The sequence below is a fragment of the Pantherophis guttatus genome, chromosome 6 (genome assembly GCF_059756535.1).
Source record: "Pantherophis guttatus breed Tessera chromosome 6, ASM5975653v1, whole genome shotgun sequence".
Taxonomy (NCBI): Eukaryota; Metazoa; Chordata; class Lepidosauria; order Squamata; family Colubridae; genus Pantherophis; species Pantherophis guttatus.
Window position 1 is genome coordinate 30,605,280 of NC_142068.1, and position 27,794 is coordinate 30,633,073.

General features: G+C 35.0%; 1 protein-coding gene across 1 annotated transcript; it reads right to left on the reverse strand.

Annotated features, from left to right (window-relative positions):
• Positions 1–6,621: 6,621 nt before the first annotated feature.
• DIPK2A (divergent protein kinase domain 2A) lies at positions 6,622–27,330 on the reverse strand. The gene is made up of 3 exons (XM_034439298.3): positions 22,967–27,330; positions 10,163–10,466; positions 6,622–9,322 (listed from the first exon to the last, which is right to left on the reverse strand). Exons 1-3 carry the CDS (start codon positions 23,618–23,620, stop codon positions 8,991–8,993), a joined length of 1,290 nt encoding a protein of 429 aa, XP_034295189.1. The 5' UTR covers positions 23,621–27,330; the 3' UTR covers positions 6,622–8,990.
• Between the last annotated feature and the right edge of the window lie 464 nt (positions 27,331–27,794).

Sequence of the window (27,794 nt, forward strand, 5' to 3'; positions counted from 1 at the left end):
ATGCACAGTAAACGTCAAAAGGAGGGTTGGATAAGTAGAACAGCGAAGTGGGATCAGCTGTGCCATGTAATTTAGTTTCGCTAGAAAGCAGGATTTCCTGCTTTCTAGCAAAGCTTTCTGTAAAGTTAAACCGCGTGGCACAGCTGATCGTTGGAAATACCGGTTCAGAGGAAACAGTAGCTTTTTTAAATTACCGATTCAACCGAATCAGTAGCTTTTTTTTACTACCGGTTCACCCGAACCAGTAGTTTTTATTACTACTGGTTCACCCAGCCGGAGCGAACCGATAGCATTTCACTCCTGCACCAGACTCTAGGCTTGATGTGGAATTCAAGAAATAACACAGAAGTTTAACATCATACAGTATCTGCCCTTTTCCAAGAAAACAACTTGAACACCAGGAGTCAAGCTTGATTCAGTGTGAATCTTTGCTTTTTCAAATCTTACTTAAAAGAATAATCTGTAGATTGAAGACTATTTATTTGTTATAAATAGGTAAATGAAATAGCTATAAAAGTAACATTTAGTATCCAGCCAATTCTTTTCAGGGCATGTTCCACTTCACATTCATTCACTTGAATTCCAAAACTGAGTGGGAATTATTAAAATCAAGCCATCTGTAGGTCATAAATGTGCACCTTGGAATTCTCAAACAATCCAGTATGACATGTGTAGAAATAAAAGAAAGGAATACCAGGTTTAAAAAATAAAATAATACCATATTTTTAAAGACATTATAACCACAATAATACATGCTCTGCACCTAGATTTATATACAGTCCCACAGAGCTTTACAACACTGTCTGAGTGGTTTACAAATGTCAGTTTATTGTCCCCAATAATCTGGCTCTTCATTTTACCAACCTTGGAAGGACGGAAGGCTAAGTCAACCTTGAGCTGATCAGGATTGAATTCCAGACGGTGGGCAGAGTTAGCCCACAATAATATATTCTAACCACTGCACCATCATGGCTGATAGAACATGTAGCATTATAACCCCAGAAAATAACTTATTTTTCCCTTTATTGCTGTTTCTTTAAATTACAAGGACATTGCAAAATCTTGCTTGTTTCCTATTTTTGGCAAGTGATAACATGATAAAAATTTGCTTTGAAATTCTTGCAGTTACAAAGTTTTTTGTTATCTCCATTTATGATATCTAGATTACATGTAAACAGTTTTGTCTAGCTGTGACATCCCTGATTCAAACCATAATTATGATGCCTTGTAGGAGTAGAATACAAACTTCACCCACCTTATCTCCATCTTAAAGTAATCTTTTATTAAATTTAAAATCAATAACCAAACTGGATATAAACACTGCTTCTCTTCATTCTATCAGTGAATTCAGATTAATATGAGGTATTGCTGTTCATAGGCAAAGCAGCTTTTTCAATCATTGTACTTCAACGTTTGCTGAGCTACCCTTAGAAAGTCTGTTTGAATCTGTCCTAATTTGTTTAAAACAAACTCATTCAAAAATCCTTTGGGCATAATTCTGACTTTATAATGTCTAAATAGACATTATAATTTTAATTTCTTTCAGTTTTAGGATTATTGTTTTTGTTGTTATTATTACATTGGTCAATCTGAAAAATAAAAGTTAACTAGATATACTCTTCAATTATGCTGGATAATCTCTGATCAAGGTTAAGAGAAATGGTAGTCCAATACAATGGAATCTCCCTGAATAAAATAGTTTTCCTTCATGCATAATTCTAAACTGCAATGAGATTTACTTAGTCTTTCAAAGTATGATCTACCCATTAAATAGTGTAAAATGCAAACTAGGTTATGATCTGTTCAGCAAATCAGTTTTAAAATTCCAGTTTGTTATATACGGTATGCACTCTGTATTGTACGGCAAGGAGAGACAAAACTATCCATGAGAAATTAGACTTAAATTTACTGTTTCAAGCTGACAATTTTATCAATGTGTCATTTTCTTAGAAGCAGCTTGCTTCATTAGATTCTATGGTTGGTTGAAAGACAACTCCTCACACAGCTCAAGCCAATCCATTATGTACATGTTTGCCAGCATGTCCAAATACCTAAGCAAGATACTAAGCAGACTTGAGTTGAGGGACCTTGATCATTTAAAGTTCTTAGATCACGTATTTGTTTTACTCCTTCAATGCTTATAACGAACGCTGCTTTTTAACAAAAAGAAACTTCAGGGAGTCATGATCTCTTACTGAATATATGGGTCTTTCAACACTTGTAAACAACCAGTCAAACAATGTTTTTACTTCCATGTCTCCATATTATTGAATTGAATCTGTCACCAACATATTTGTGAGATAACATTAAATAATCTTAATGTTAAACAATATTGGTGCTGAAGTAGCGTTGTATCTCCTTAAGCCAAAAGCATTCAAAAACAGCTGCCAGGCATTTCAAGCCTGTTACATTTCACTATCCAGTACATTAGAAATGAAGTCAGATGAGACTTAAAAAGGCACTTATTGGTCATTCCAAGATAGTGCTGGCGTTATCTGTTGCTGTTCTATTGTTGTCTTCTCCCCCCCCCCAAAAAAAGCTGGTCACAGCTGGAACATGCAATGTAATGAAAACTATTTGCTGGGACCTGAAATCATGTAACAGTGAAATGATCTAATAGTGAAATAGCACAAGAGTGAAATGTTGTAAGAACCTCATTACATTCAGAACAAATTACGTGGAGGAATTTGGAAATCAGTTTTTGATGTCTACACAAAAATGAAAAAGAAAAGCAGAAAAAATCCTAAGTGAAAATGCTGCTTGTGATGCAGTTTTGTTTTTTATTCCTTTTTTTAAAAAAAAAAATCCAGCTTGGGTTGCAATACAATGAGTGTAGGAGGAGGGTCATGGGAAGGAGCTTAAGAGAGTCTTGGAGTCAGACCCACTCCATTCCTGCTGTAGTAGTGTGATTGGCAGATATTTTTTCCACTGGCTGAAAAAGCCAGGAGGAGGATGAAAATAAATCTGATGGAATCAACCTAATGCTTTCTTTATCAAATGCTTCACACACAAAATCAAGACAATACTATTTGGTTGTAAGCAGAAGAGAAGCAGACATCAAAACAGGGATTGACCATGGGAGCAGGAAATTTTATGCTTCTATAGTTTTGCAAAATGGACAGACATCTCTTTAAATCAGCAATGCGACAGAGACTTAGCTAATTCATCTCTGCACACATTTCCTGTTTGCACAATAAAACAGTACCCCAAAACTTAACCATATTGCATTAGGGAAAGACTAGGCAACTTGATGTTCACAAGATGTTTTAAAACAGTTCTCTCACAATCATAAAACAAACTCTTGGATCTATCCATTATCAAAATCAGCATCAGAGGAAACCAAGCTTGCCCATCTCATTATTTATGGCTCATTAGAGGCTCAAGAATCTGAATATACTCAAGGTCTCATCATAGATAATAGTGTCACATTTGTTTTATATCAGTCACTTGAATTCTGTCTTACTGGATTCTTACCTTTTGTTTAATAAATGTTATTTATTAAAGATTTTTTGTACACATTTAATTGGCTCCAATCCTGTGTTACTGGATGCTTACCTTTTGTTTAATAAATGTTATTTATTAAAGATTTTTTTGTGCACATTTAATTGGCTCCAATCCAGTATGCTAGGAAAAGCCTGAGAGATGTTTTAGATCAATCTCCATTATAGGCAGTCCTCAATTTATGATCATAATTGTGTCTGGAATTATGATCATACGTTATTGTGGTAATAAGTTGAGGCATTGCACGATTGAACTTGAGTTTTTGACAATTTTTGTGGTGAGCATTAAATGAATACAGCAGTTGTTAAGCAAGCAGAATCAATTCATTTTCTCCAATAGGCATTTTTTGCCAGTGATGAGAAGGAAGCATTGGAAACTGGCAAAACAACTTTGCAAATCACAGTCACATACAGGACATTACAAGTGGCCATAAAGGTGAGTCAGTTGCCAAGTACCCAAATTGCAATCACATAACCATGGGGGAGGTATGTGCGGCAATCATAACTTCAAAAACAAATGTTAAGTAGCTTTGGGGATGTCTATAACTTTGAACGATCGTTGAGCAATTGGTTTTAAATTGAGGACTACCTATAATCCCAACAAGCTTGACTAATGGCGAGGAACTGTGGAATTTGTACCGCTGCCCTGAAACATCACTATCTGTTTTTTGTCTTTAGAGAAATTCAATTGAATAAGATTAAAAAAAATTCTACAGGTAGTTCTCGAGATACAACCATAATAGTTGTATATGCCCATTATGGCCATATGTTGCAAGAGTCATTAGTTGAAACAGCCTCAATTAACGATCCCATCCCTTGTTCTGATGCAAACATTAAATGAATGAGTCATTAAACTGAACAGAGGAAAGCCCTCAGAGGGCGAAGGCCCTCAGTTTTGAAGAAGCACCTGGCCCTGCAGGATCAGTTCCTTACAAGGCCTCATGGCAAATTCCTCTGATTTTGCACCATGTTCTAGTGTCGTAATACTGTTTTTTTTTTTTTAAGGAGCCTTTATTTTTTAAGGAGACTCCATTTTTTAAGGAGAGTCAAATTGTTTGTGCAATTTGTGGAGCCTACTTAAAAAATAGAGGCACCTTTAGAAAAAACTTTACAGTATCGAGAGACTAGAACATGTTGCAAAATCGGAAGTGTTTGCCATGAGGCTCTGTAAGGAACTGATCCTGCAGGGCCAGGTGCCTCTTCAGAATTGAAACAACAAGTAAGTTAGGTGTTGCTGGGCCTGAGAGCAAGCTTGAAGTCCTGCAAGTTCTTGGGTGGGATTTCCCTTTGATTGCTCGAGTTTGCAAACTCCATCTGCCCCGATCTTCCCTTGATTGCTGGGTGCAAAGGAAACTGGAGGCTCGCAAGCTCCAGTTGATTTGCGCCGCTATATACGCCTGATCTCCATTGGGTGGATGAGTCGCTGCAGGGACCCAGTGGAATGGGTGGGTAGGCACTACAACATCCCTGCAGTCCATCCTAAGAGTGATTGACTGCAGGAGTACTACAGCAGTCATAACTTTGAAACCGGGTCACAAGTAGGTTTTGGAGTGTCTTGTGTAACTTTGAACAGTCGCTAAGTGATCTGTCGTAGGTCAAGGACTATCGGTATTTTCTAGGTATGATTAAAAGAATTTCCTCAACCTTGGAAAATCAGAGGTTACTGTTATAGTTCCTGGTTATAAAACTTTCCAGATGGTGCTGGATTTCATGTCCTAGTATTCCTCAATGATTAAGTAACTTGAGGTTACTGGGACTTTTGTTCAGTAATTTATAAGGATTACAGTTTCTCCCACCCCCACCCCTCCAATAATTTTTTCAGAATATTAATCAAGGACTCTCTTCTTTTTTTTTTTAGTATATATTATTGGTTTGCAAGAACAAGCATTGTTCTGGAGCCTTGTAACTTTTCAAACAAGTTTGTTTTCAGTATCTTTGTACAGTAGTATGCTAAAATGTTCCTTCTGTTGTGCCAGTGCTCAGCCCACATCCAATTATGGTTTTGGCTTTGATGCATTTTTGTGGGCGTGTAGAGAATGAGACATAAGTAAAAGGTTAGGCCATGTTACACAGCACCCGTTGGCTGCCTAGACATTATGGACAAGTTTTTCTCTTTTAGAAAGGTGAAAGTAACTCTTAACCAGTAAGCAAGGCATAGCAATTTATTGACTTGACTTCCAGAAAAGTGGTTCAGGGTAAAAAAAAAAAAAAAAAAGATCTGGAGAAGCCAAGATTTTTGTTTTTAATTAGATTTAATATATCAAAAATATTTTTAAAAACATGGAATTGATCTACTTTTTGAGAGTACCATGGTAGTTTCACAAAAATTATCTTCGTATAAGCAGATCTGAAATAATAATCAGAAACTCCAAAATCACAACTAAATGTATACACCTGAAATTATAGAAAATTAGTATAGATCCGAAACATACCACAGCTAAAATACTAGGTAACTTTTTTTTCTGGAAGCAGCAGCAATGTATTTAGTTTAGCAGCAATTGCTTCTTAGCACAAGATGCATAAGCTGAAATAAATTATAAATTGATCTGTCATCTCTCTGCATGAGGAAATCCATTTCAACAGTTACTTTCACTTCCCAATAAACTTCTCTTTTTTGTTATGCATATTCCAAAACTGATAATTTAACATGCAAGTGACCTTAAAAACATCAACTGTACAGCTACTTTGTTGAGCCAATTTGTTTTCTACCCAGTTAAGTTCATATCCAAAAACTTTCCAAATCTATGAAGTATATCTTTCTCTGGTTAGCCGAAAAGAAGGTAACAGAATATACAACAGAAAACCCAATTCTAATTCTAACTTCTTTATGAATGTAATAAGATCAAAATTCAATCCATAAATCCTGAATTTTTCCTGGCAATATTAAAATAAAAATCTATTTCTTAATAGCACTCCCTACTATACAAAACATGTAAAAGTACCTTTTAAAAGAAATATTTTGCCCGAATTTGGTGATTTTAGTACTGATACTACTCTTCTATAAATTAGTTCTATCCTTTTCAAAAAGTACTTATATTTGTTGCTATTCATGGTGGAGTAAAAACCCTCTTCGGTATTAAAATGGACCACCAGTGCATTACATTTAAGCAAGGCCAAGAAAAAAAATTAAGTATTTTTTTATTATTCAAGAGAAGTTGTAGAAACAACCTTAATATAAAGGCACAGGAAACAGTTTTGATAACCAAATTAAACAGTTACAGTACAAAAGACAATTTTTATGCACATACAAACCCCAAACATCTCATTCAAAAATATTTTACCATTATTCATGGGCAATGATTAAAAATATAAATTGTCCCTGTACAATAAATACTTGATAGGTGCAAATTGAATAAAACTTATTGCTTTCCACGTAGGTGTTTTCCCTGTAGACTGAAAATCATGGACTTATCATCAGAATCCTGCTTATCAGCCCAGTATTTCAAGATGAACCATGAATTCCAACCTTAAACTCCCAGGAAACATTGGCAGTTGAACCAACTCAGTAGCTGGTAGTGTTGTTGTTTAAAGCCTACAGCAACAATGCTTCTTATCCATTTGAAAGTGTGGGTATTCAATTAAAATTGCGATAAAGCAAGGCTTTTGTAGCAGGCTAGTGTTTAAACTCACATTTCAGTTTTGCTCGAGTGTGAACTATAGCAATCTAAATGTTATTGGAATACATTGTAACAGAATTCAGAGAAAATTAGGCAAAACTACATTTTTATATAAACAAACAGGATATTGCCCTCTAAATTCTATAGATTATGTCCGTAGGATGCTAACGTGCCTAATGTGCTCGGATTCAGCCATATTAGAGATAAAAGAAACTGCCACAGCAAGATTTTTTTCCAGGAGACAGCTCAACAATTAAATGAAAGTAACACTGTAAAAACACAATTTGCAAAGAATAGTATATGACTAAGCAAGCCAAAAGAAAAACAATAGGCTTTGCCTTTTATTTTATATACCTTTGACATATTCTGCATGTTTTCAGAATTTGGAAATGGATTGGGCAGTTTTCAGCTCATTCATACTGCTATATCCAACTTGTCCAAATACATTTTTCAGTAATATATTTATCATCCTTAGTATACAATTTATCCAGATTCCACTTTAAAATATTGGTAGTCAATTAATTGTTGCTGTAATTAGGAGTCTTTATCATGATCAGAACTTTATCGCTCCAGTGGAGAGAACCTTTATAGTAGTTACTGTAAATAAAAAAAACCATACCTTTTAAAAGTTAATTTTAGAAGTGATCCAATTTCTTCTTCAACTCCTGATCTGCGGGAACAATTTCAGGCAAATAGTAACCATCAGAGAAAAAATAATAACCGCAACTACACAAAATGCAATGAAGCCCTCTACTGTATACATGAAGGGTGCTATTAGATAGCAAACCTCAAAATTTAAGTCCTGTAAAGATTAGTTCCAATAATTAGCAGAATTGTGAATAATACAGAATAAATGCTAGCCTGCTAAGCATTTTTTCATTTGTATGTTGTTTTTAACTAGTAGTAGAATGATAATAACTGACTAAAATGTTTGTCAGTAGGCTAGTGCCACTACAGTACATTATTTTAAGCAATTAGAGACTACACATAACCATTTTCTTTGGCTTATGTTTACTATGGTAGCAATTTTTAAAATTTTTCATATATCTAGTGCTTCTTCAACACAAAAAAATGTTTACTTTTAGTCATGTTTAAAGTTGATCCATGGAAATAATCAGTCTTTCTGTAGTCATGGCTGTCTAATAGCCCACTATTTCTGCTGGATCAATGTAAGCATGACAGGTTCAAACTGTTTGTCTTCATTGAAATAGTTTGTATATTTCAATTCCCTGATGAGCATATACTTTTATACACCGAAAGGATGGAATTTTCTATTTAACTAAGATGTGAAGTATTACCTGCAATAGAAATATAAACAATTCCAACATAACTAGGTTAGGGTCACACAACATTTAAGACAGCTTTTACAAGCATATCTTTAATAAGGCATACAAACATATGAAACAAAAGGAATTCAACAACAGAATAAGAAGAGGAATCCTGTACTCAGAAAGCACACAACATTAAATGAAAATCTAGTAGTTACAAAAACAATCAAGGACACCTTGGATTATCAGCATCTATGCAAATGCTTCTTTTGTAAGTTGTATAAGAGCAGGATAATGACATCAGAAATAAAAGCCTTTAAAACAGGCCCATATAACTTGACTTTCCAAGGAAGTGTAGCATTCTCACAATACAGTGAAATCTTACTGAGAAAGCGAATTCAATTATATTTTCAGTCTTCCTATTTCAGTTAAAAGTAGCTCAAGTTGTAGTAGGATATGTAACTTTTGTCAACCTTCATGTAGCAACAGTGTTATGCAATTTATTTTCTCATTCTGGTTGCTCTCTTGCTTCAGGTTCAGAATTCACTTGTCCTTGTGTCCTTGCCCCAGCACGATACAGTTTTTGACTGTCCGCCCACTATGAACTACCTCACATTATTACTTAATCGTCCAAGATATTCACGTAATTCTTTTGCAGCCTGGAATCTACCATATCGCTTCTTTGGATTGGCACACTCATCCAGCAAGGCCTCAAGTTGACCATCTTTGGCAATATCAGCTGGAGGATCATGAAGAAGTCCTCCAGAAGTGCCATGCCAGGTGGCATGTCTTGATAAAAGGTTCTGACAAATAGCATAGTAATTATGATCCACAGTGACCCGAGTGCACAAAATCTCCTTTGAGAAAGAAAGACAAGCTTCTTTATCACAGTCATCAAATTTGCTTTCATACCATACATCCCAGTTTTCAGGTTTATCTGTGAAATGCATAGAAAACACAACAATAAGTAAACAGTATTGTAACAGAACAAGTCACAGGATCAAAATCCACTTTGGATGCATCTTATCATGGGACTTTTGTTTAAAGTACATAATTACAAACAACATTTAAAGCTGTTTTTGGCATGTTTACTATCAGTTTGAAAAAAAGGCACAAACACAATTTTAAGGATGTTTGGGATATTCATATCAGGTTAAAGAAAAGGAAAATAAATATACAATCTACAAGGAGATCAACTGTTAAAAAACTAACCTTCTTAAACTGAGTACTATAATTTCTATGACATTAAGAGAAAAAACTCTATGGCAGAGTAATTATCACTGCCTAATCATTACTTCCTAGACCATTCTGTCACACATGCAGGTCAGAACATACATGGGTGTGCCACCCAAAATATAATGGTTTGGGATCTACCAATCTAAAGCTTGCCCTAATTTGTGACACCACCTAGACATTTTTTTTTTGTATCTTATTGCCCAAGAAGTGATAGCTAAGAAGCAAAGTAGAAGAACTAAACACATTTGTTGGGATGTCCATAGTATATCCTCATAAAATTCTTTGCTCTGGCTACTTATAGTATGTCCCCCAAGGACTGAACCACTTTTATTTCATAGCAGCAAAAATCCCTAGTTTATGTTTCTTCAATTTGCCAGTATACTGACAAATTAAAGTTGTTCATGCAAAATACATGCAAAAATAAAAATGATTTTAAAATTTGTTGCTGTATTAACACCAATCATTTTTAGCTGATGGAAGAAAAATCAAACCACAGCTTAAATTGTTAAAAAGCCACTGAATAAAATAGAAGCCAACTTACTTTGTTTGATTAACTTTTTATCTGCCACCAAAACATTTTCAGCATCCACAATTATGACTTTTCCATCTTTAGGACCTACTGCAAAGTTGTCAAAGCTGACATCAAGGAGGTAGAGTGCAAATTCAAAGCCATTGTTTGTTAGTTGTTCTGCTATTTCCATTAACTGCCATGCCAGGTCCACTCGTTTTTCCCAAGGGGCACTGTAGTAACTCCATAGTTCTTCTCCAACATAGTTTACAGCTACCATTCTTCCGCATGCGCCAAGGTATTTTGCAAATGGCCATCCTTCATCAGAGGGAAAACTCTGTAATGGGAAGAACCAATTATTAAGGCTGAATATTAAAAGTATGTTCACACAGCATTTTGTATAAAATCTTCATATGTTTTGTGTTTGTAATTGAAACTTATTCTAGTGTTATGAGCTTCCAAAATGGAAGAATTATGAAATGTATTCTCATCATATAATTCTTCATCTGTCCATGTTTGTAAACTCAATTCAAAATCACCTATTCTACTCTAATACTTCAAAATCTCAAAATTTACTATTATATTTTAAGTTCTAGCAATTTAGCACAGCAAAACTATGAACTTTATGTCTCGATCTCAATACCAGAGTTTTTTAACTTTATTCCACTTCACTGAAACATACGTTCTCATAACACACTAGGATACCTATAAATATTCTAAATAAATTATTTATTTCCAATAGGAGAAAATTGAGCTTTGACAAAACTGTCAATCAACATTTATAGTATTGCTTTCTCATTAAACCTAACAGATAAATTAATTTACATTTGGCCCCTGACTTGTCCAGAAAAAGCTGGATGAATGCACAAGTTTACTAAAATAAGTAAGCACGTGAAAAAGCTACACTTACCATATCCAATCTCAATACTACAGTGCCCCTTGAAAAATGAAAACTGCCAGATAATACAGTATTTCATTTTTTTTCTTAAACAATACAGAGAAATAAAATAAAAATTCCCTTGAGAAACAATCCAATATGAGTACTTATTTAAACTCTCCATTTCTCCCATAATTATATTATATCCTTTTAAGCCCGATTCCCCAACTACATAGGTTCTCTCATATAGTCAGAAAGTCCCCAAATTATTGGTTTTCTTTTTCAGATATTGTGACTTTCAAATTATAGTTACCTAGGTGAATCTTTATCCCAGGGTTGGTGATTTCATTTATGTGACTGAGTATTGCAATATAATATTGTATAATGATCAACCTGTCAATTTAAGAATATAACTAATCTCTCCATAATTCAATATAATTTAGATGTTTATGGGCTGCTTTTAAGAATGAAGGCAATTTGAAACAATTTTGAATCATTAAGAACTGACAATAAAAATATTAAGGCAAGCAAAATACTAAAATCCAGTTATAGCTAAAGCCAATTCATACAAATAAAGTTAAAGTTTCACAGCCCAATAAGGATAATTTATAAAAGCACACAGAAAACAAATATTCAGCACTTTCCTGAATTATTCTGAAAGGTAAGGTGTTTCATATGTGACAAGAAGCCCAAAGCCATCAAAGGAACTACTATTATGAAATAGCTGCAACTGCTTTAGGGTTAACTGTCAAGGAGTATAAAGAACAATTACTTGTAAATTAAACTATAAGATAGATGCAAGTACCAGCAAGTAATACATATACCTGGCACTGAATACACTTTGCATTCAATACAGCAAATCACAGCATAAACAAATCCAAAGAGCAGTTTGCCAGAATAGAACTAGGGACTGCCATAATTAAAATTAAGATCAACTCTTCAAGAATGTTCAGAGTCTTCAGTAATTACATACATGTTCCAAAGTTTTGTAAATAGCAATATAAACAATCATGCATGACCACAGAGAGACATGGACATTCGATTTTACTTCTGAACATGAATAACAAGAATTCCAAGAAGCAAATAAAATAACTATAATTAAACAGATACTAATGGATTTCAGACAATCATAAAATAGAAATAGAAAAGGAATTTTGTCTCAGTGTTTCTTAACCTTGGCAACTTGAAGATGGGTGAACTTCAGCTTTCAAAATTCCCAATGCTGGCTACAGATTCTGGGAGCTGAAATCCACACATCTTCAAGTTGTCAAGATTGAGAAACATTGTTCTGATAATAGAGCCTTGATAGTACAGTGGTATACGCACCCTGTTATTAACACAGCTGCCTGCAATTTCTGCTGGTTCGAATCTCTCCAAGGCTCAAGATTGACTCAGCCTTCCATTCTTTCTAAGGTAGGTGAAATGAGGACGCAGTTTGTGGGGGCAATAAGCTGACTTTGTATAAAATATACAAAAGTATGAAGGCTATTGCTTAACACATTGTAAGCCGCCCTGAGTCTCCGGAGAAGGGCGGCATATAAATCAAATTTAAAAAAAAAAAAAAAGTGGCCTGGCTAGGTGGCAACATTCAGTCTGCCTTGCCTGATCTCAAAATATTCAGCAGGGTCAGATCAGTTAATGCTTTTATGGGAGACCACCAGGAATATAAGGTATGGAAAGTTAAAAGTATATTCCAGATTTAAGCAATGGCAAACAATTATTACATTGATTGAACAAATTACATTAATATATTAAATATATGAAAACCATACCACATCCCTAAAATTGGAACACTACAGAAAATCTGGAGAGTTAGTTTGTCTATTAGAGAACGATGATCTGACTGTTCCAAGGGTGGGCTGGCAGTCTTCCAGAAGTAATCTTCCAAAAAGAAAGATTCTATTCCATTAAAGAAACCACACTGGAATAGCAATCTACTGGAGAAACAGGACCTGCCAGAATTCTTCCAGCGTACTGGAATCACTAACATTAAGTCGTCAGTACAATACATTAGTACAATCATGTCAAGCTGTACTAAAGGGAAATCATACATTAATGAACAAATAGCCACAAGGAACAGGTATTTAATAGTTCAGTTCTTATGCAAAAATTGCATATCTCATTTTCTTATACCTATTTTAACTTAAATGTTCTATTTAGCACAAGAGTGATAGGAATAAGTGTTGTTGAAATATTTTCTACTGATGATAGGCTGCTTCTATTGTCCTACTATATAGTGTGAAAGTAGTATCTTTTCCAGCAAATAACAACATACAGTATATGCATTTAAACTTTTAAGAAGCTCAGTTTCCTTTTCACTAGTAAATTCTAATCTATTTGCACCAACAGCAAAACTGTTTTCTCACAAAACTGGTGAGAAAAAATTAATACTACTAGTATTTCTAGTGCAACAATATATCACAAATGAAGAATTACCAAATTTTAATTGGTATATGGCAGACACACCAAAAAACATTATGCCCTAGTATTTCTGAGTTAATGTTGTAAATGATATCTTTTTATATATGGTCTAAATTCGGATTTGAAAATGACATAGGAGATGCAGATAAAAAGAAAAATATTTACACCATTGAGGATTGTTCTGTCAGTAATAAAATTGTGCATGGGCATGTAACAGAAAGATTATATGTGAATTTATGTGAATTTACTACTTTAATATCAAGAAATAAGAAAGGGCTACGCAATATTTGAGTTTAATGCTCAAAGTACATGATTGTATATCATGATGGCCGCATATCAATTACCGGTAATCTTCTATATGAAGATTCTATAGAAGATTCTTCTATATATATCATCTATATATATCATTCTTCTATATATATCATTCTATATGAATGATCACTCACTCGTTCTACAACTGTTCGAATTTACAACAGGGCTGAACAGGGAGGTACTTACCATCCAAGCATTCCTGTAGTAACATGATCACAATCCTGGTGCTTGGTTGGCACTTACAATGATTACAATGTTCCACAGTCATATGACTGCCATTTGTATTCTTCGATAGTCCCACAAGAAAAGTAAATTGGGAAAATGCAAGTTGTACCTGTAAATTGCTCCCACCACTTTCCCACATGCACTCAATACTTGGCCACACTCACACCAGGCTGCAGCAAACACCTACATGCCTCCCACACTCCACAGCAGCTACCACTGGTGGTCTGTGAGCCATCCAAGACTTACAACTTCCTGCCAGCTTCTCCAATAACTGTGCTTGCTAGAAATTGGCAGGAAGTTGCAAGCAGGTTCTCATTTAACAACCTATGGTCTTTGCTTAAGAATGGTTACAGGGACTGCCCAAGCTTGCCATCAGTAATTGATGTGGTCAGATGATGGCACACTATGCACACACATTGCTTAGCAACACAAATTTCAATCCTATTTACTATCATTAAGCAAATAATACCTGTAAATGTTCTTCAGCTTAAAATGAAAAAAAAATCCTATTTTCTCTTTGCAGTTCAAAATCAAAGCAAAATAAATCCGTGAAAGCTGTGAAGACTTTTGTTCTTACAGATTACACTGGTTTCATAACTTATAATGCATGCACTCATAGTACACATCTTCCAGATCTATGTTGGACTGTGAACAAATGCATCTACGGAGACATTTAATAGGTGGCACTCATAAAAATGGTATAAATGTGCATAAGTACCACTTGAGCCAGTTTTGTGAGGTGATCAAGGCCCTCGGATTCGAAACTGGAAGACTCTTCTAGTCTTGCCTTAGGCATGAAGACAGATAGGTGATCCTAGTGATCGATAATGGCACTGAAGCGACAGAAATTTTGGATGCAATTATGGCTGTAAATTAAGGACTAACTGTACTTTTGAAACCTTGCCAAGAAAATTGTATGGATATACAATATTAGAAGGCACACATCCATACCCACTGTAGTAATTTTCAGGCTCAAATTTAATATTTCAACAATGAAGATATTATCATTTCCTACAGATACACAATGATTTTATTTCGAATAAAATACTACCACAAGCTATTTATGAACTCGATTTCTCTAGTTCATCATACCGTTATAAATTTTATTTTTTTCTTATATAATAATTTGACATTCAATTTTTTCAAGAATATTAATTTATTAATTATTTTCATTATATCTGTAAATGTGTACATCTAAGTAATTGCTGTAATCTATTCTTAGTATTTTTATAGGCTGATCTGTAAATATTTATAGTTGTATTATCTACACATAGATTAATTTTTTTAAATCCAGATTTTATTTGTATATGTATATATATTAATTCAAGCGAACTTAATAATCATGCCTATTTTCCCCATGACAACAACCCAGTGACATGAGTTGGACTGAGAGAGACTGACTGTTCATGAATTAAGGCGAATATACATGTCCCAGGATAATGTTTCAGGATCCAATCTGGGCTGGTCACCAAGATCAGAGAAACGTCTTCTGAGCTTTCAGACTCGTGCTGGAGCCCATCCTCAGGAAATTTCTCTCTAGTGTGGGCTGACTCACTGTTCATGCCTAAAGTAGGCCTAGAATTCATAGTCTTCTGGTTTGACAAAATAATACATCTCTACCTTTATTCAATACTATTTTTCTTCATAAAAATGAACGAACGAAATGTGTGATTTCTGGGGAGATCATCTTCATAGACTGCAAAATTTAATCATTACTAAAATAAAGACTTGAGTTCTGTACTTGGAATGCTGATATGCGGCCTCATTAATTTCAGAATCTTCAGATGAACATTATATTCAAAAGAAATTACAAGAACAAAGCAGAATGCTCAAGAATCTTGACCAAATTTGAAAATCTTGCAACACAAAATGCAAAACTACTGGGCCTTATTCATAACTTATGGAACTGAGCAAATCAAAATTGTACAATTAAGCTAATAAAGAATTTAAACAGAACCGAGAGGCAATAATGGGAAAACAAATACTAAATTTACTGTAAATATTACCAAACAAAACTGGTAATACAGTACTTCAATGATGATTCCAAAAATAGGTGATTCATGTTCAAATTTGGAAATGAAATAAATCAGTTTGATTTTTTTGGTCATAATGGAAGAAATGTTACAAAGCACAAAAATACTGTAAGATAATTCACTATAGAATGAAACAAATCTTAAACTGTTAAGTTTTCTATCTTGCCAGTTGTATTTCAATTAAATATTAGTAAACCTTGATGTTCCTATAAAGTATATAGAGTCCATTTTGCACTTGATCAAAGCTGGCAGGTACTTTATAATTCTTTCTGGAAAGAATTATAATTTTGTCTTAGTAGAAAGACTAGCCTGTGGAATATGCATCAATATCACTGATTATGTTACGTTTAGCTATAAAAAGATTAAACCAGGAAAAGTGCCTGGGCCATATGGATTATCAGGTACTTATTCTACATGCTTTGAGGATGAACTTTTGCAACCTCTACAAAACACTATGGATGCTTTCTTACAGGGGCAAGGAGCATTGAAGGACTAATACCTAAAGCATAGCACTAATACGTAAAGAATGACAAAATTTGACCTTAATAAGAAACTATAGACCAATAACATTATTGAATGACTACACATAGTTTGAAACAATTCTAGCTGATAAATTGAAAATAATTTGCAAGAATTATTCATGAAGATCAACGTGGGTTTTTATCTAAAACAAAGTTAAAGGACTGTGTTAGAAAGGTTTTGGACAGGTCTTTGAACTAAGCTTTTTTGTTCAAGGCACTGAAGATACAAATTTTGAAGAGAATTTTATAAAATAGGTAAGATCAATTTATACTTCATACAAAACCCAAATCTAAATGTAATGTCTAACAAAACTATGTTAGATACAAAAAGGAATAAAACAATGCTGCCAGCAATTCTATCTTTTGTTTATTTTGGTTTTTGAAATACTGAATAGAAGCATAAGATAAGAGGCTTATGGGAATAAAGATTAAAACAGAGACTCATAAGAGCTTTTGCAGTAACTTGGTATTGCTTTTAGAATATTCTTTAAAGGAACTTGAATAGGTAAATTAAAAAAAAAAGTTAATAAATGAATTAAAAGAATTTGGTGTGTTAGTAGGGAAGATCAATAAACAGATGTCAAAGATGAAAATACAAGATCAACCAGAATTGATGAATAAAATGGATTTTAAGATTGAGGTAAAATACTTGGGTATCATTATAACAAATACGAATTGTATGGTTTTAAATTAGTTGTGTAAATCCAGTGAAAGCCAGCAAGACATCAGTAATTACTTCCCTTAAGCGCCATGGTGAGCCGACATTTTTGGTGACTTTCACTAGATAGCAAGACAGATTTTGTGAGGGAATCACCATTGGATCCAAGATAGTGTAATCTCTCCAGAACAAGGAGTGATAGTTGAGATTATTTTTATGGCTCTGGATAGATACTCCTTGTGAATAAACTGAGGAAACTACCATTTTTTTGGCCAACTTGTGATTGAAGTTCTGGGAGTCAGGATTACATCAAGCTCCTACTCACAAAGACTCAACAGACTCTTATCTTTGTGTGTGTGTGTGTGTGTGAATGAGAGATTAAGACCCTTCAGACCAACAAGGTCTTACTGTATATATTGGGTCACTTTCTGTGTCCTTAAAAGATAAGATTGTTAATTTTTTAAATAAGTTTTTAAAAATATTATTTTTTTTTATATGCAGCAAACAAGATGCTTAGCATATAAATATTGGGAAGTTAATATATTAAGAGTCCAGAGGGTTTGGGATTATACTTCTGAATTACTTAGAAGATATTTTTTCATAGGAAAATTGAGATTGCTTTGGGGGTTTTTTTTAATGTTAAGAAAACTTTGAAGACTGGATTTTGGAGCCAGAAGATAATTAAAAAGGAACAGAGATCCTTAGTGCAAAATTTAAATACCTCTCAATCACATTTCTTTAGAGATATCATAGTGATAAGCTGCTAAAATTGTTTTTACCTACTGGGATGAAAGGAGAAGTTACTTCTTTTTTCTTTTTCTTTTTCACACTCTCCCTTTTCCTTTATTATTTTCTGTTGGTAATTTTTCTAGTTTGTAATTGATTTTTTTCTTTTCATTTATAATTCTTAATAAAATATTTAAAAAACAAAATAATTATGTAAAGGCATGGAATGAAGTTAAAATTTAAGATAGAAAATCTACAGTTGCTTTTGCTGGGAAGAATTTCTGTGGTTAAGATTAGTGTATTGCCTAGAATGTGTTTGTTCCACACAATACCTGTTTTTATAATTGATACATAATTTAAATCAGTGGTTCTCAACCTGTGGGTCGCGACCCCTTTGGGGGTCGAACGACCCTTTCACAGGGGTCGCCTAAGACCATCGGAAAACACATATTTTCAATGGTTTTAGGAATATTTTTATGGTTGGAGGTCTCCACAACATGAAGAACTGTATTAAAGGGTCACAGCATTAGGAAGGTTGAGAAGCACTGATTTAAATAGTGGAAAAAAATAAGAGTTAAGTACAAGGTGCTACAATATGAGAAGGGAAGCAAAGTATTGGGTTTAACCTGATTTGGAATTATATTTTGCAGCTTGTTGTTTTATTTGAATGAAGGAGTAGATACTGTGAGAAATAGAAGACCTTTGAAGTTAGAAGAACCTGAGTTTGGGTGGCATGGATGCCTATGATACAATACAATTGACATTAATGTAGATTTTAAAAATCAATGTGTCTGACATGCAATATTGTTAATATAAAAAGATACAAAGCCAGGTAATACCCAATCACCTTTCTGAGTCTCAGAACAAGTATTTTACTGACAAGAAATAATAAGCAAATGCAAATGGCTAACTTATCCTGAGAAACTAGAATTTTATCAATATAAGATAAAATAACAGAAACCTGGGTAGCAGACTGATATGGTTTCCTTATGTACATTAAGATTTAAAGCAGATAAAATAATTTAAGGGTTGAATACTATAAGACTGAATTGAAATAAAACTGTATACAAATGATGGACATGTTATTAAAATATATGAACTTTTATCAACATTTGAAACAGAAGAAATAAAAAAATTGATAAAGTAGACATGTGACCAACAAAGGACATTTTATCATGTTTGACTAAAGACATTTCTAAACTTCTGTTTACACTTGTCATTATGGGGTACTGAGTGTAGATTAATGAGAAAAAAATAATTTCAACAACTGTAGAATCAAGCTGCAGCATAAGAAAATTGACAAAAATGGAGGGCATCTGAATACTTTCTGAATGCACTATATAACTGCTATACAGAAAACCATTAACTACTTCTTTGTAGTTTTTTTTTTTTGCTTTCGCACTTTTAGCTCTAATCTTTTTTCTTTTTTCCTACTCTATTAGTTCCTATTAGTTTATCTTTTGTGTTTTTAATAAAATTATATTTAAAAAATCACTTGCAATTTAAAAACAAGCTAATATAAAAATTAGATCATGCTTATTTCATTATAAAGATTCACCTTAAATCTGATAGAATTTCAATTATTCTTTCTGTTGTATTCATTATTTTTGTTTGCAGTATTATACTTTTATGCTAACAAGTTACAATTTCATGTAGTATTAATTTATAATTCTTGAAAAATTCTTCATTGAAATATTTTTGTGTTTCTCTATTTTTCCTATTTTTCTTAGTTGTACAGTTAAATAGCAGAATTTTAACAAAAGATGCAGATGATAAAAAATTAATAATAGAATGAGCACATGTACGTTTTTTGCAATTTATTTATTCCATATATTCTTTCATTTTTAGCTGTTATATGTTCCAAAAAATGCACTTTTATGAATTCTTATAAATCAGAAATCACTTTCACAGAACTATCAAGCAAATTTGTCCCATTGATTTACAAAGCAGTTCTAAAAAATACTTTTTATTACTATATATAAAGCAACAATGCTACTTTAAAAAACAAAAGTCAACAATTGTGAAATTGTGCACAAATGTGTAATTGTGCATTGTACAACCTAATTGGGTTACTGAAACCTAAGTATATAATGAAGAATCACCCAAAGATCCACTGAGATTAGTATCCTATTTCCAATTATAGCCAGCAAAATGTTTTGTAGAAATTAACTTAGAATGCTTTATCAAGTAACAGAATCCCAAATTGCTTAGCCGTTTATACAATTCTAAATTATTGCTTAGCTTTGACTCTGGCAACAAATGCAGACTACAAACTATTATTGCTAGTGCACTGTCATTTCTTCTTAAGCACCAATCAACTATTAAATCTTCCTGTAACTGTATTATAGTATTTACTTTCTAAGTATTTTTTAAGATGAATCTGGCTAATGTCCAACTACATCATTATAAGGTCTCTTTATCCCTTTAGTCAATATTCACAATGATAATGTATCATACATTACACAAGCTAACTGTATGAAGACACAAAAATGTGCATTTTGGATACATGTGATATTATCCATCACCGGCCAGGAATATTCTGACCAAGACACATTGCTAACATGAAAATGATATAGTAGTCCTGATACAAGAATTATTGGCAACTGTAATAATACAAATACTTGTAACACAGAAAAATAACAAGTCCTCATGTATACATAAGGATACATAAAATACTTACCTTTTCCTTATTTTCTTTTTTTTTTGTTAATGTGAAATCTTTTAGACTTTTTAAAAAGAAGCATATTTAAATAAATTCTGGTGGAAGTTCTTAAGCAATGCAAAGGCATAAATTGTATAGTTATTTATTTCTGGAAAGATAATTAATGTACCTATGTTATATAGAGGTATCCTGAATATTTAAAGCCCTTAACAAATTGTTTCAAAATGAAAAACAAGAAAAAACATTCTGTCTAACCTAACCAAGGTGTTCAATATCCACCAAAATAAAATAATGTACACTTTCTCTGCCTTACTACCTCAATTAATCCAACAATAAATATGCATTGTGAAGTATATGTGTTAATTCTTTCAGCATCTAACAGTACTGTTTTCATGCAGAATCAACATCTTTAATGATTTTACAAATTATTTATTTACAATCATATTATATATTATTGTATTTTAAAGATTAGATCATAATAACTGAAGCAATAGTTATCAAGTTTTTAATTCAAGAATTTTAACTATGCAGAACTTTTACACATATAAAAGCATAAAAAGTTAATTTGAAAGGGAATCTGCAAGAAAAATCACAATAAAAGTCTTTATCAGCTATGTTTGTGGGAGAAAACTAAGTTAATGACATCCTTTAAAAATAGTTAGAAATATACAGTGTTACATATCAAGTCACTAGTGCTCAGCAGAGCACAAGCTGTTTCAGCAGACCATTATGTTGTCAGCTATCCCTTTTTTGTCAACCATTCCAATAACTGAAAGTGACTTAACCATTTATTTCACAAACATACCGCCTTTTATAAAATGTGAAAGATGTATAAAATTGTACAATTAGAGAAACTTAATTATTGCATTATACATCTTATATATGCAAAATAAAATGTATATTGTTCAATGACCACCTATGTAATTCTAGTCTCAATTTTGTCCCTCTATTTGTTAACTATTTCTGATGACATAGAACATATTCTTAACAGGTGAATACCTAAAATAATGAATACACTGTGTCAAATAAGTCATATTTCTCAAAATAAAACACCCAGTAATAAATTAGATCTAAACTGCCATAATTTTTTCTGTTCTGTATAGCATTGTTTTAAAATGGTACTGGAATTACTGAATTTGATGCCTGTCAAAAAATCACACTTAATGTCTAGCAATTCTGATTAACTGAATGAATGCTATGTTAACTGAAGCCTCAAACAGGAGGACATCTTTCATTTTTTGGCTGTCCCCATAAGCCTGTTACTTGAGAAACAAGTTTCAAGCAATAATAATTGCTGGAAAAAAATAGAAGTTTAGAAAAAAGTAAGTTATGAACAGAGACACATACCCCAGAAGATTAAGATACATTTCAATACATGGTAAATAATGAAAGTTATATCCACTGCTTATACTGTAACATAATCAGAGAAGGAATTATATTTTCCACTCTATAATACATGTTTTCTTACTGAAATTGAAATAATATTGATTTAACTAAATTTCAACTGATTACATTAGCATTCAAATACACTACTTGGGACATATTCAGATATTTAAATACTTTGGCTACATTGTCTCGAAACAAGTTGCTTAGCATATCTCCTGTTGTCTTTTCTATTTTATGTTCTGAAGAAAATATTAAAAGGCAGGCACTCAACATCTCAATACACAAGTAACTCTAATGAATGCAAAATAGTTTCAGTTGTGATTTAAGGCTTTTGGGGGCATTTCTACAACCAAAAGAAATGCTATTCAATACCTGGATTCAGGGGGCACTCAAAGTATGCGAAACTAGCTAGTCAACAAGAAAGAAAAAGGAATGAGCTCAATTTTGAAAGATGGTAAAGAGGTACACCATACACTTTTCATTAAACACCTGGCACTTGAGAAGCCATTAAGATGTACCATTGTACCAATTCTAAACATAAACATTTAAGAAGACCTAAAATCAGTTTCTGCACAGCTATGAATGTCATATTTGCTATTCTATCCAAGAGGGAGGATGGGGAAGGGAAACCCATGCTGTACTTTTAAAGCCAGAGCCTTGAGGCACCTTATGAAATCTGAGAAGCCTTATACAAGGCATTGGATGGATAAAAGCCTTCAAGATGTAGAAGATACTGAAGATACGCCATATATTGATACCGCTCCTACTGCAGCTAAGATAGTTTCTGATCTTCGAAATTATGAGGCAGGAAAGCTTAACTAGGGCTTCACCTACAGATGGAGATAAAGCTTTAAATCCCTCTTCGGCCATCCGTTTGCGGTCATTTTCACACAACCATTAGCTGACGTGCAATTCAGCTACCTGGGAAGGAGACAAGGAGGCGGGGGTAAGCGAGGTCCCCGGCCAGGGGGAGGCGGGAAGACCCGGCAGCGGCGGCGGCGGCGGCGGCCCCTTACCTGAAGCACGAGAGGCTCCGGGTTGAAGGCGAGCGTAATGAGCAGCTGCATGCGCTCCGACTCCTTCAGGTTGCGGAGCAGAAAACTGCCCGAGTCCTTGGTCTCGGCGTAGCGACGGACGAGGCGGTCGAGGAGGCGCTGCGAGGGGCAGTGCACCAGGTCCGACCAACCTTCCACGACGTCGGGAGTTAGGAGTCGGACGTCGCCGTTGATGCTGGCGAACTCGGTGGCGTGAAGGGCCTGGAGCAAGTCGCAGCGTCCCCTGCCGGTGGCGCGCCGGCAGATCTTGGCGTCGATGTCGGCGAGCTCCCGCGCGGAGCCCAAGCGCTTGAGGACGACCCGGCGGCTGCCTTCGCGGGGCTCCCCATAGCGCGCGAAGTAGACGTTCTTGACGTTGAGGAAGTCGAGGAGGCGCAGGCGGCCCCAGCTCTCCAGGCGCAGCTGTCCGTTCAGGAACTTGCGGCACCAGCTGGTGCCCCAGCAGGCCGGGCACTTGTTCAGCTGCAAGAAGCGCCGCTCGGCCAGCTCGTTGCGTTGCAGAGAGGCCAGCAACGAAGGCGAGTTGAGGGCCAGCGCCGCCGCCAGGATACCCAGCACCGCCAGCTTCACGTAGCGGTACAGCCGCCCCAACTTCAGCGACACCAGCCGGAGCATCGTCCGCCGCCGCCGCCACCGACCGACCAACTGGCCGGCCGGCCGGACCAGCCGGCGGGGCACCCCCCTCGCGGGCACTGCCTCCCGTCCTTTGGCGCCCCGCACTTCCCACGCTGCAGCGCCAGCGCCGATAAACTCTCCACCGCGAGGCTCGCCTGATAAAAAGCAGCCAAGTTACGGAGGGGAGGGGGAGGGGAGGTGAAGGGGCGGTGCCGAAGCCGCCGCCGAGAGCCCGCCGGACAGGGTCGCCCCGCCCCCTTCGAGGGGAGGAGCTCCAGCAATCACCGCTGCCACACTGGCGCTAACGGCGCGCGCCTCCGATCCGAATGGAGGCGCGTGAGGGATTAGGCTCGGGCGAGGTTGCGGGCTGGCTGGCGGCGGGGAGAGCGGCGGTTCTTTCATGGGGATGGAGCTTCCTATAACTCTGTGCACGGAGGGAGGGGAAGAAACTCGGGTATTCTTCGCCGTATCAGGTTGACAAAGGGGCGGATGGAAGGGAGGCGGAGCCGGAGAGGCTCTGAATAGTGGAGGGTGGGGGAGGGGCGTAAGAGGGTGTGGCTTTACGCGAGCTCGTCCAAGCGGGACCCGGGAGGGGGCGGCGGATGGATTGTGGTGCCCCTCATTATGTCTTCCCTCCTAGATCCCGCTGCATGACAATGTGTTGTCTCCTGAGTGCTTTTGTGTCTTTTTTTTTGTTGTTTAAACTCCCGGTCTGTTTAAGAAGAAGGGGGAAATGAGCCGGAATGAAGGAAATAAGCCGCGTCCGCCATGTTGCCTTTATTGGAATAGGAAGGGGCACTGGGGCCGGTGCTCCCCGCTGTTGTGACCTTCGGTTAATTGCCTGGGACCAATTAATTTGAACATCTCTCCCATTAAAACCGTGCGAATGAGGGAGTGGGCCGCAACCGTCCTCGTACTTTTCCAGCTCACCTTTGCCCCTCTAAGCCTGCTATTCTTACTCTCGGAGATTGCTAAAATTCGCGGCTGAACAAAGCAGCTCTGGCTTTCCGCAGAGATCAGCCGCGCTGCACGGGTTGTTTTTACAAAGAGAAAGGATTGTGTGTGAGAGAATAACATTCGGAAAACTTAACTATATGTCCCACATTGATACTGAGTCACACGTCTAGGCTGTCCAAGTGATGGGGAGTTACTTTTAACGCCCAGGTGGTCAAAAAAAGGGGGGGGAAAGCTACGGTTTAAGATCAGACTAATGCATTTGTGCGATGGTGGGTTTAAATCAGTTTTATGTGTATTATGTATATACAATGTATATATACAATATACATATGTATATATATTATTCCACCACTACACAAAATTATTTAAACCACTCCCTTGTGTACACAGAAGTTGTCCAAATATGATTAGCTAGATTGTAAATGCAGTTGGTCTACTATTGGTTACGTTTATAGTCCGCCAAATGCCAGGTTTTCAAATGAAGTTCATAATTTTATTTGCACAACAATCCTTTGAGGTAGGTTGGATTGAGAGGATGAATGTGTTCAACTAATCTAGTAAATTTCCATGGCTGAGACTTAGCACATCAGCATTTTAACTATTTCACCAGACAGTCAGATGGTTAAAATGCTTCCAATCTGGGTTGTTTGGAATAATTTTCACATGCAGTGCTCAGATTGCAATTTGTATGTTCCAAACAAGTATACACCATCTTAAGTGACACCTGTAATAATAGCAGTGGTAATTTTAGGAAATTACTTTATATTGTATGTGAAAACTTGACTATTAGGCTGTCACTCACACTCTACTAAATGAGAGAGGTACACAACCTATATTCTGTTAAATGACATTTTTCCCTAAAAGATTTCAAAATGCATGCGCTTCGGTTATGTACCTACAGCTCCACTTTGAACAAACTACAGTTACACAATAACATTGAGGGCAAGAACATTGTTATGCAGTCTGTGTTGCCTATGGGATGCTTCAGAATAAAGAAAGCTGAGACTATCTATTCTCCATGTAACTTTTTAGTTAGGCATATGTTTCAATATCCGTGAACAAGATTAAGAAGTAACCTGGCCTAAGGTAGCAAAAATCTCATATTTTCATTGCTGCAAGTAAAGTGAGTGCACAGGATAGAGAAAGAAGTCTTATATTTTGAATTTCAATAGTTATATTGTTCAATCCAACTAAATTAAGAAGGTAGGGTTTTCAATTTGCATGAAATAATTGAATATATGCAGAATATGGAGGTTCATAAATAACAGAATAGTATTAGCTGACCTTAGGAAATATTGGTACATATAAAAATAATATGGCAAATTCCTGTTTTCCATTTTTTATGATTATTTGTTTTTCCTTGGGGGGGGGCAACTGATTGTAACCAAACTAAAGAAATACAAACCACATATTAAGTTCTAGCAATTACCTTCTTAGTATTTGATAGGTGCCTAAGTGAAGATAATTCCATTTTGCACAGTCATAAAGCATAGCTATATTGCTCCCTCTGTAATTACTAAATATAGCTATGATTCTGTTTACTTATCCCTTAAATTTATGTCAGTTCCTCAGAATAGTTTTATGTAATAGAATGTGATACTTTCAAATAGGAAATAATTTTGATTATTCTGGTAATAGTTGCAATGGTTCTTAGATATTTTACCTATCCTTGATAAACTGCTTAGAATTGTCCCTTGAAACAAATTTTAGAATCAACATTTTGAATCTGATAAGGGAATTGTAATATGAAACTTGAACTTGAAGTCATTAACATTTTAAATATTATTCTTGGGCACTGAATATGTGAAATGTTTTTCCAGTGCTAATTTCAATCCAGAGTGCATATTTGAAGCATATTAAACAAGTTCAAATAGCACCATATGTTCTATGAGAATTAAAATTGAAGATTAAATACATATACACTGCCTTTATGAATTTATGTGCGTAATTTAATTAGTAGTCTCTTTCTTTCCATTGTAATAATACAACCAACATAATTCCTCACATATTGTATTTTTTTCTAGTACTTTCTGTTTGAGTTTTAACTGTTACATATCTCTGATTTTTACTTGTTTCCACATTTTTATACTGTGTCAAACAATCTTGTCAACATTAGACTTTTAAAATGTCTTTTTTTTACTTTATATGGTGTTTGACTTTTAATTTAAGAATTATCATGATCAAAGGCTTTCATAATTTCATTTTTCTCTTCATTTCTCATTCCCAAAAATAAAACTGCTAAAACTAGATATTAAAACTGTTTAATATCCTATCAGAAAAAAATCACGTACAGGTAGGGAAGTATATTTCTCACAAACTTGCAAAAATTTGATACACAGATATAAGAAAGTTTAAAAATAATATATGTAGAATTTTCAGATAGTTTTAAAATAATGGGGGAGAGGAAGGACTGTTTTTTAAAGTATATTTCTGTGCTTTCTGTACCAATTAAAAAGATATATCTGTAGTACACTAGAACCATCTACTGGATATTGGAGGAAGTAACAAGGTAAATTGTTACCTGCTCCAATGTTATGTTATGTTATGTTATGTTATGTTATGTTATGTTATGTTATGTTATGTTATGTTATGTTATATTAGAATATGTAAACATCTATGGGATATAATTTTTTCAGTTGCTGTATAAATTTATTTTTTTTCTCTGTATTTTTGTAATTTGATGTTATATTTTTTTGTTGTCCAGAATCACTTGTTTGAGATGGGTGGCAATATAAATTGAATAAATAAGTACATTACAATTCTGACATCTGACTGAAAGCCACTAGTAAATCAGGAAGTAACTGTTTGCTCTATCATTTTACAGATAACAAACAAGCTAAAATTAAGATTTTAAGATTCTTTGAAACTTTATATTCATACTGTAACAGAAGAATCTAATGTTCTCTTTGTCACCGAATATGGTAGATACCTGTTTCCCCCAAAATAAGACATCCCCTGATAATATGCCCAATCGGGCTTTTGAGGGCATGGAAATAAGGCCAAGTGCTTATTTCAGGGTTCAAAAAAATATAAGACAGGATCTTATTTTTGGGAAAACACGGTAGGACAGTGGGTGATATACTTACTTATATCAACCCAATTTAAGATTGAATAGCTTTTTATTCATTGGTAAGGTGACACTGTCAATTTCAGGTGGTTGGATAAATGTCTGCCATAGTTTATTTACAACTTTTATAAGGGTGTTCCTGTAAATTAT

Excerpts from the sequence above, each read along its gene's own strand:
- DIPK2A (XM_034439298.3), bottom strand. The coding sequence starts at position 23,620 with ATGCTCCGGCTGGTGTCGCTGAAGTTGGGGCGGCTGTACCGCTACGTG. Across the intron at positions 10,467-22,966 it reads CGGAGCCTCTCGTGCTTCAG|AGTTTTCCCTCTGATGAAGG; the intron begins GTAAGGGGCCGC and ends TTCCCATTACAG. Across the intron at positions 9,323-10,162 it reads TAAAAAGTTAATCAAACAAA|ATAAACCTGAAAACTGGGAT; the intron begins GTAAGTTGGCTT and ends TGCATTTCACAG.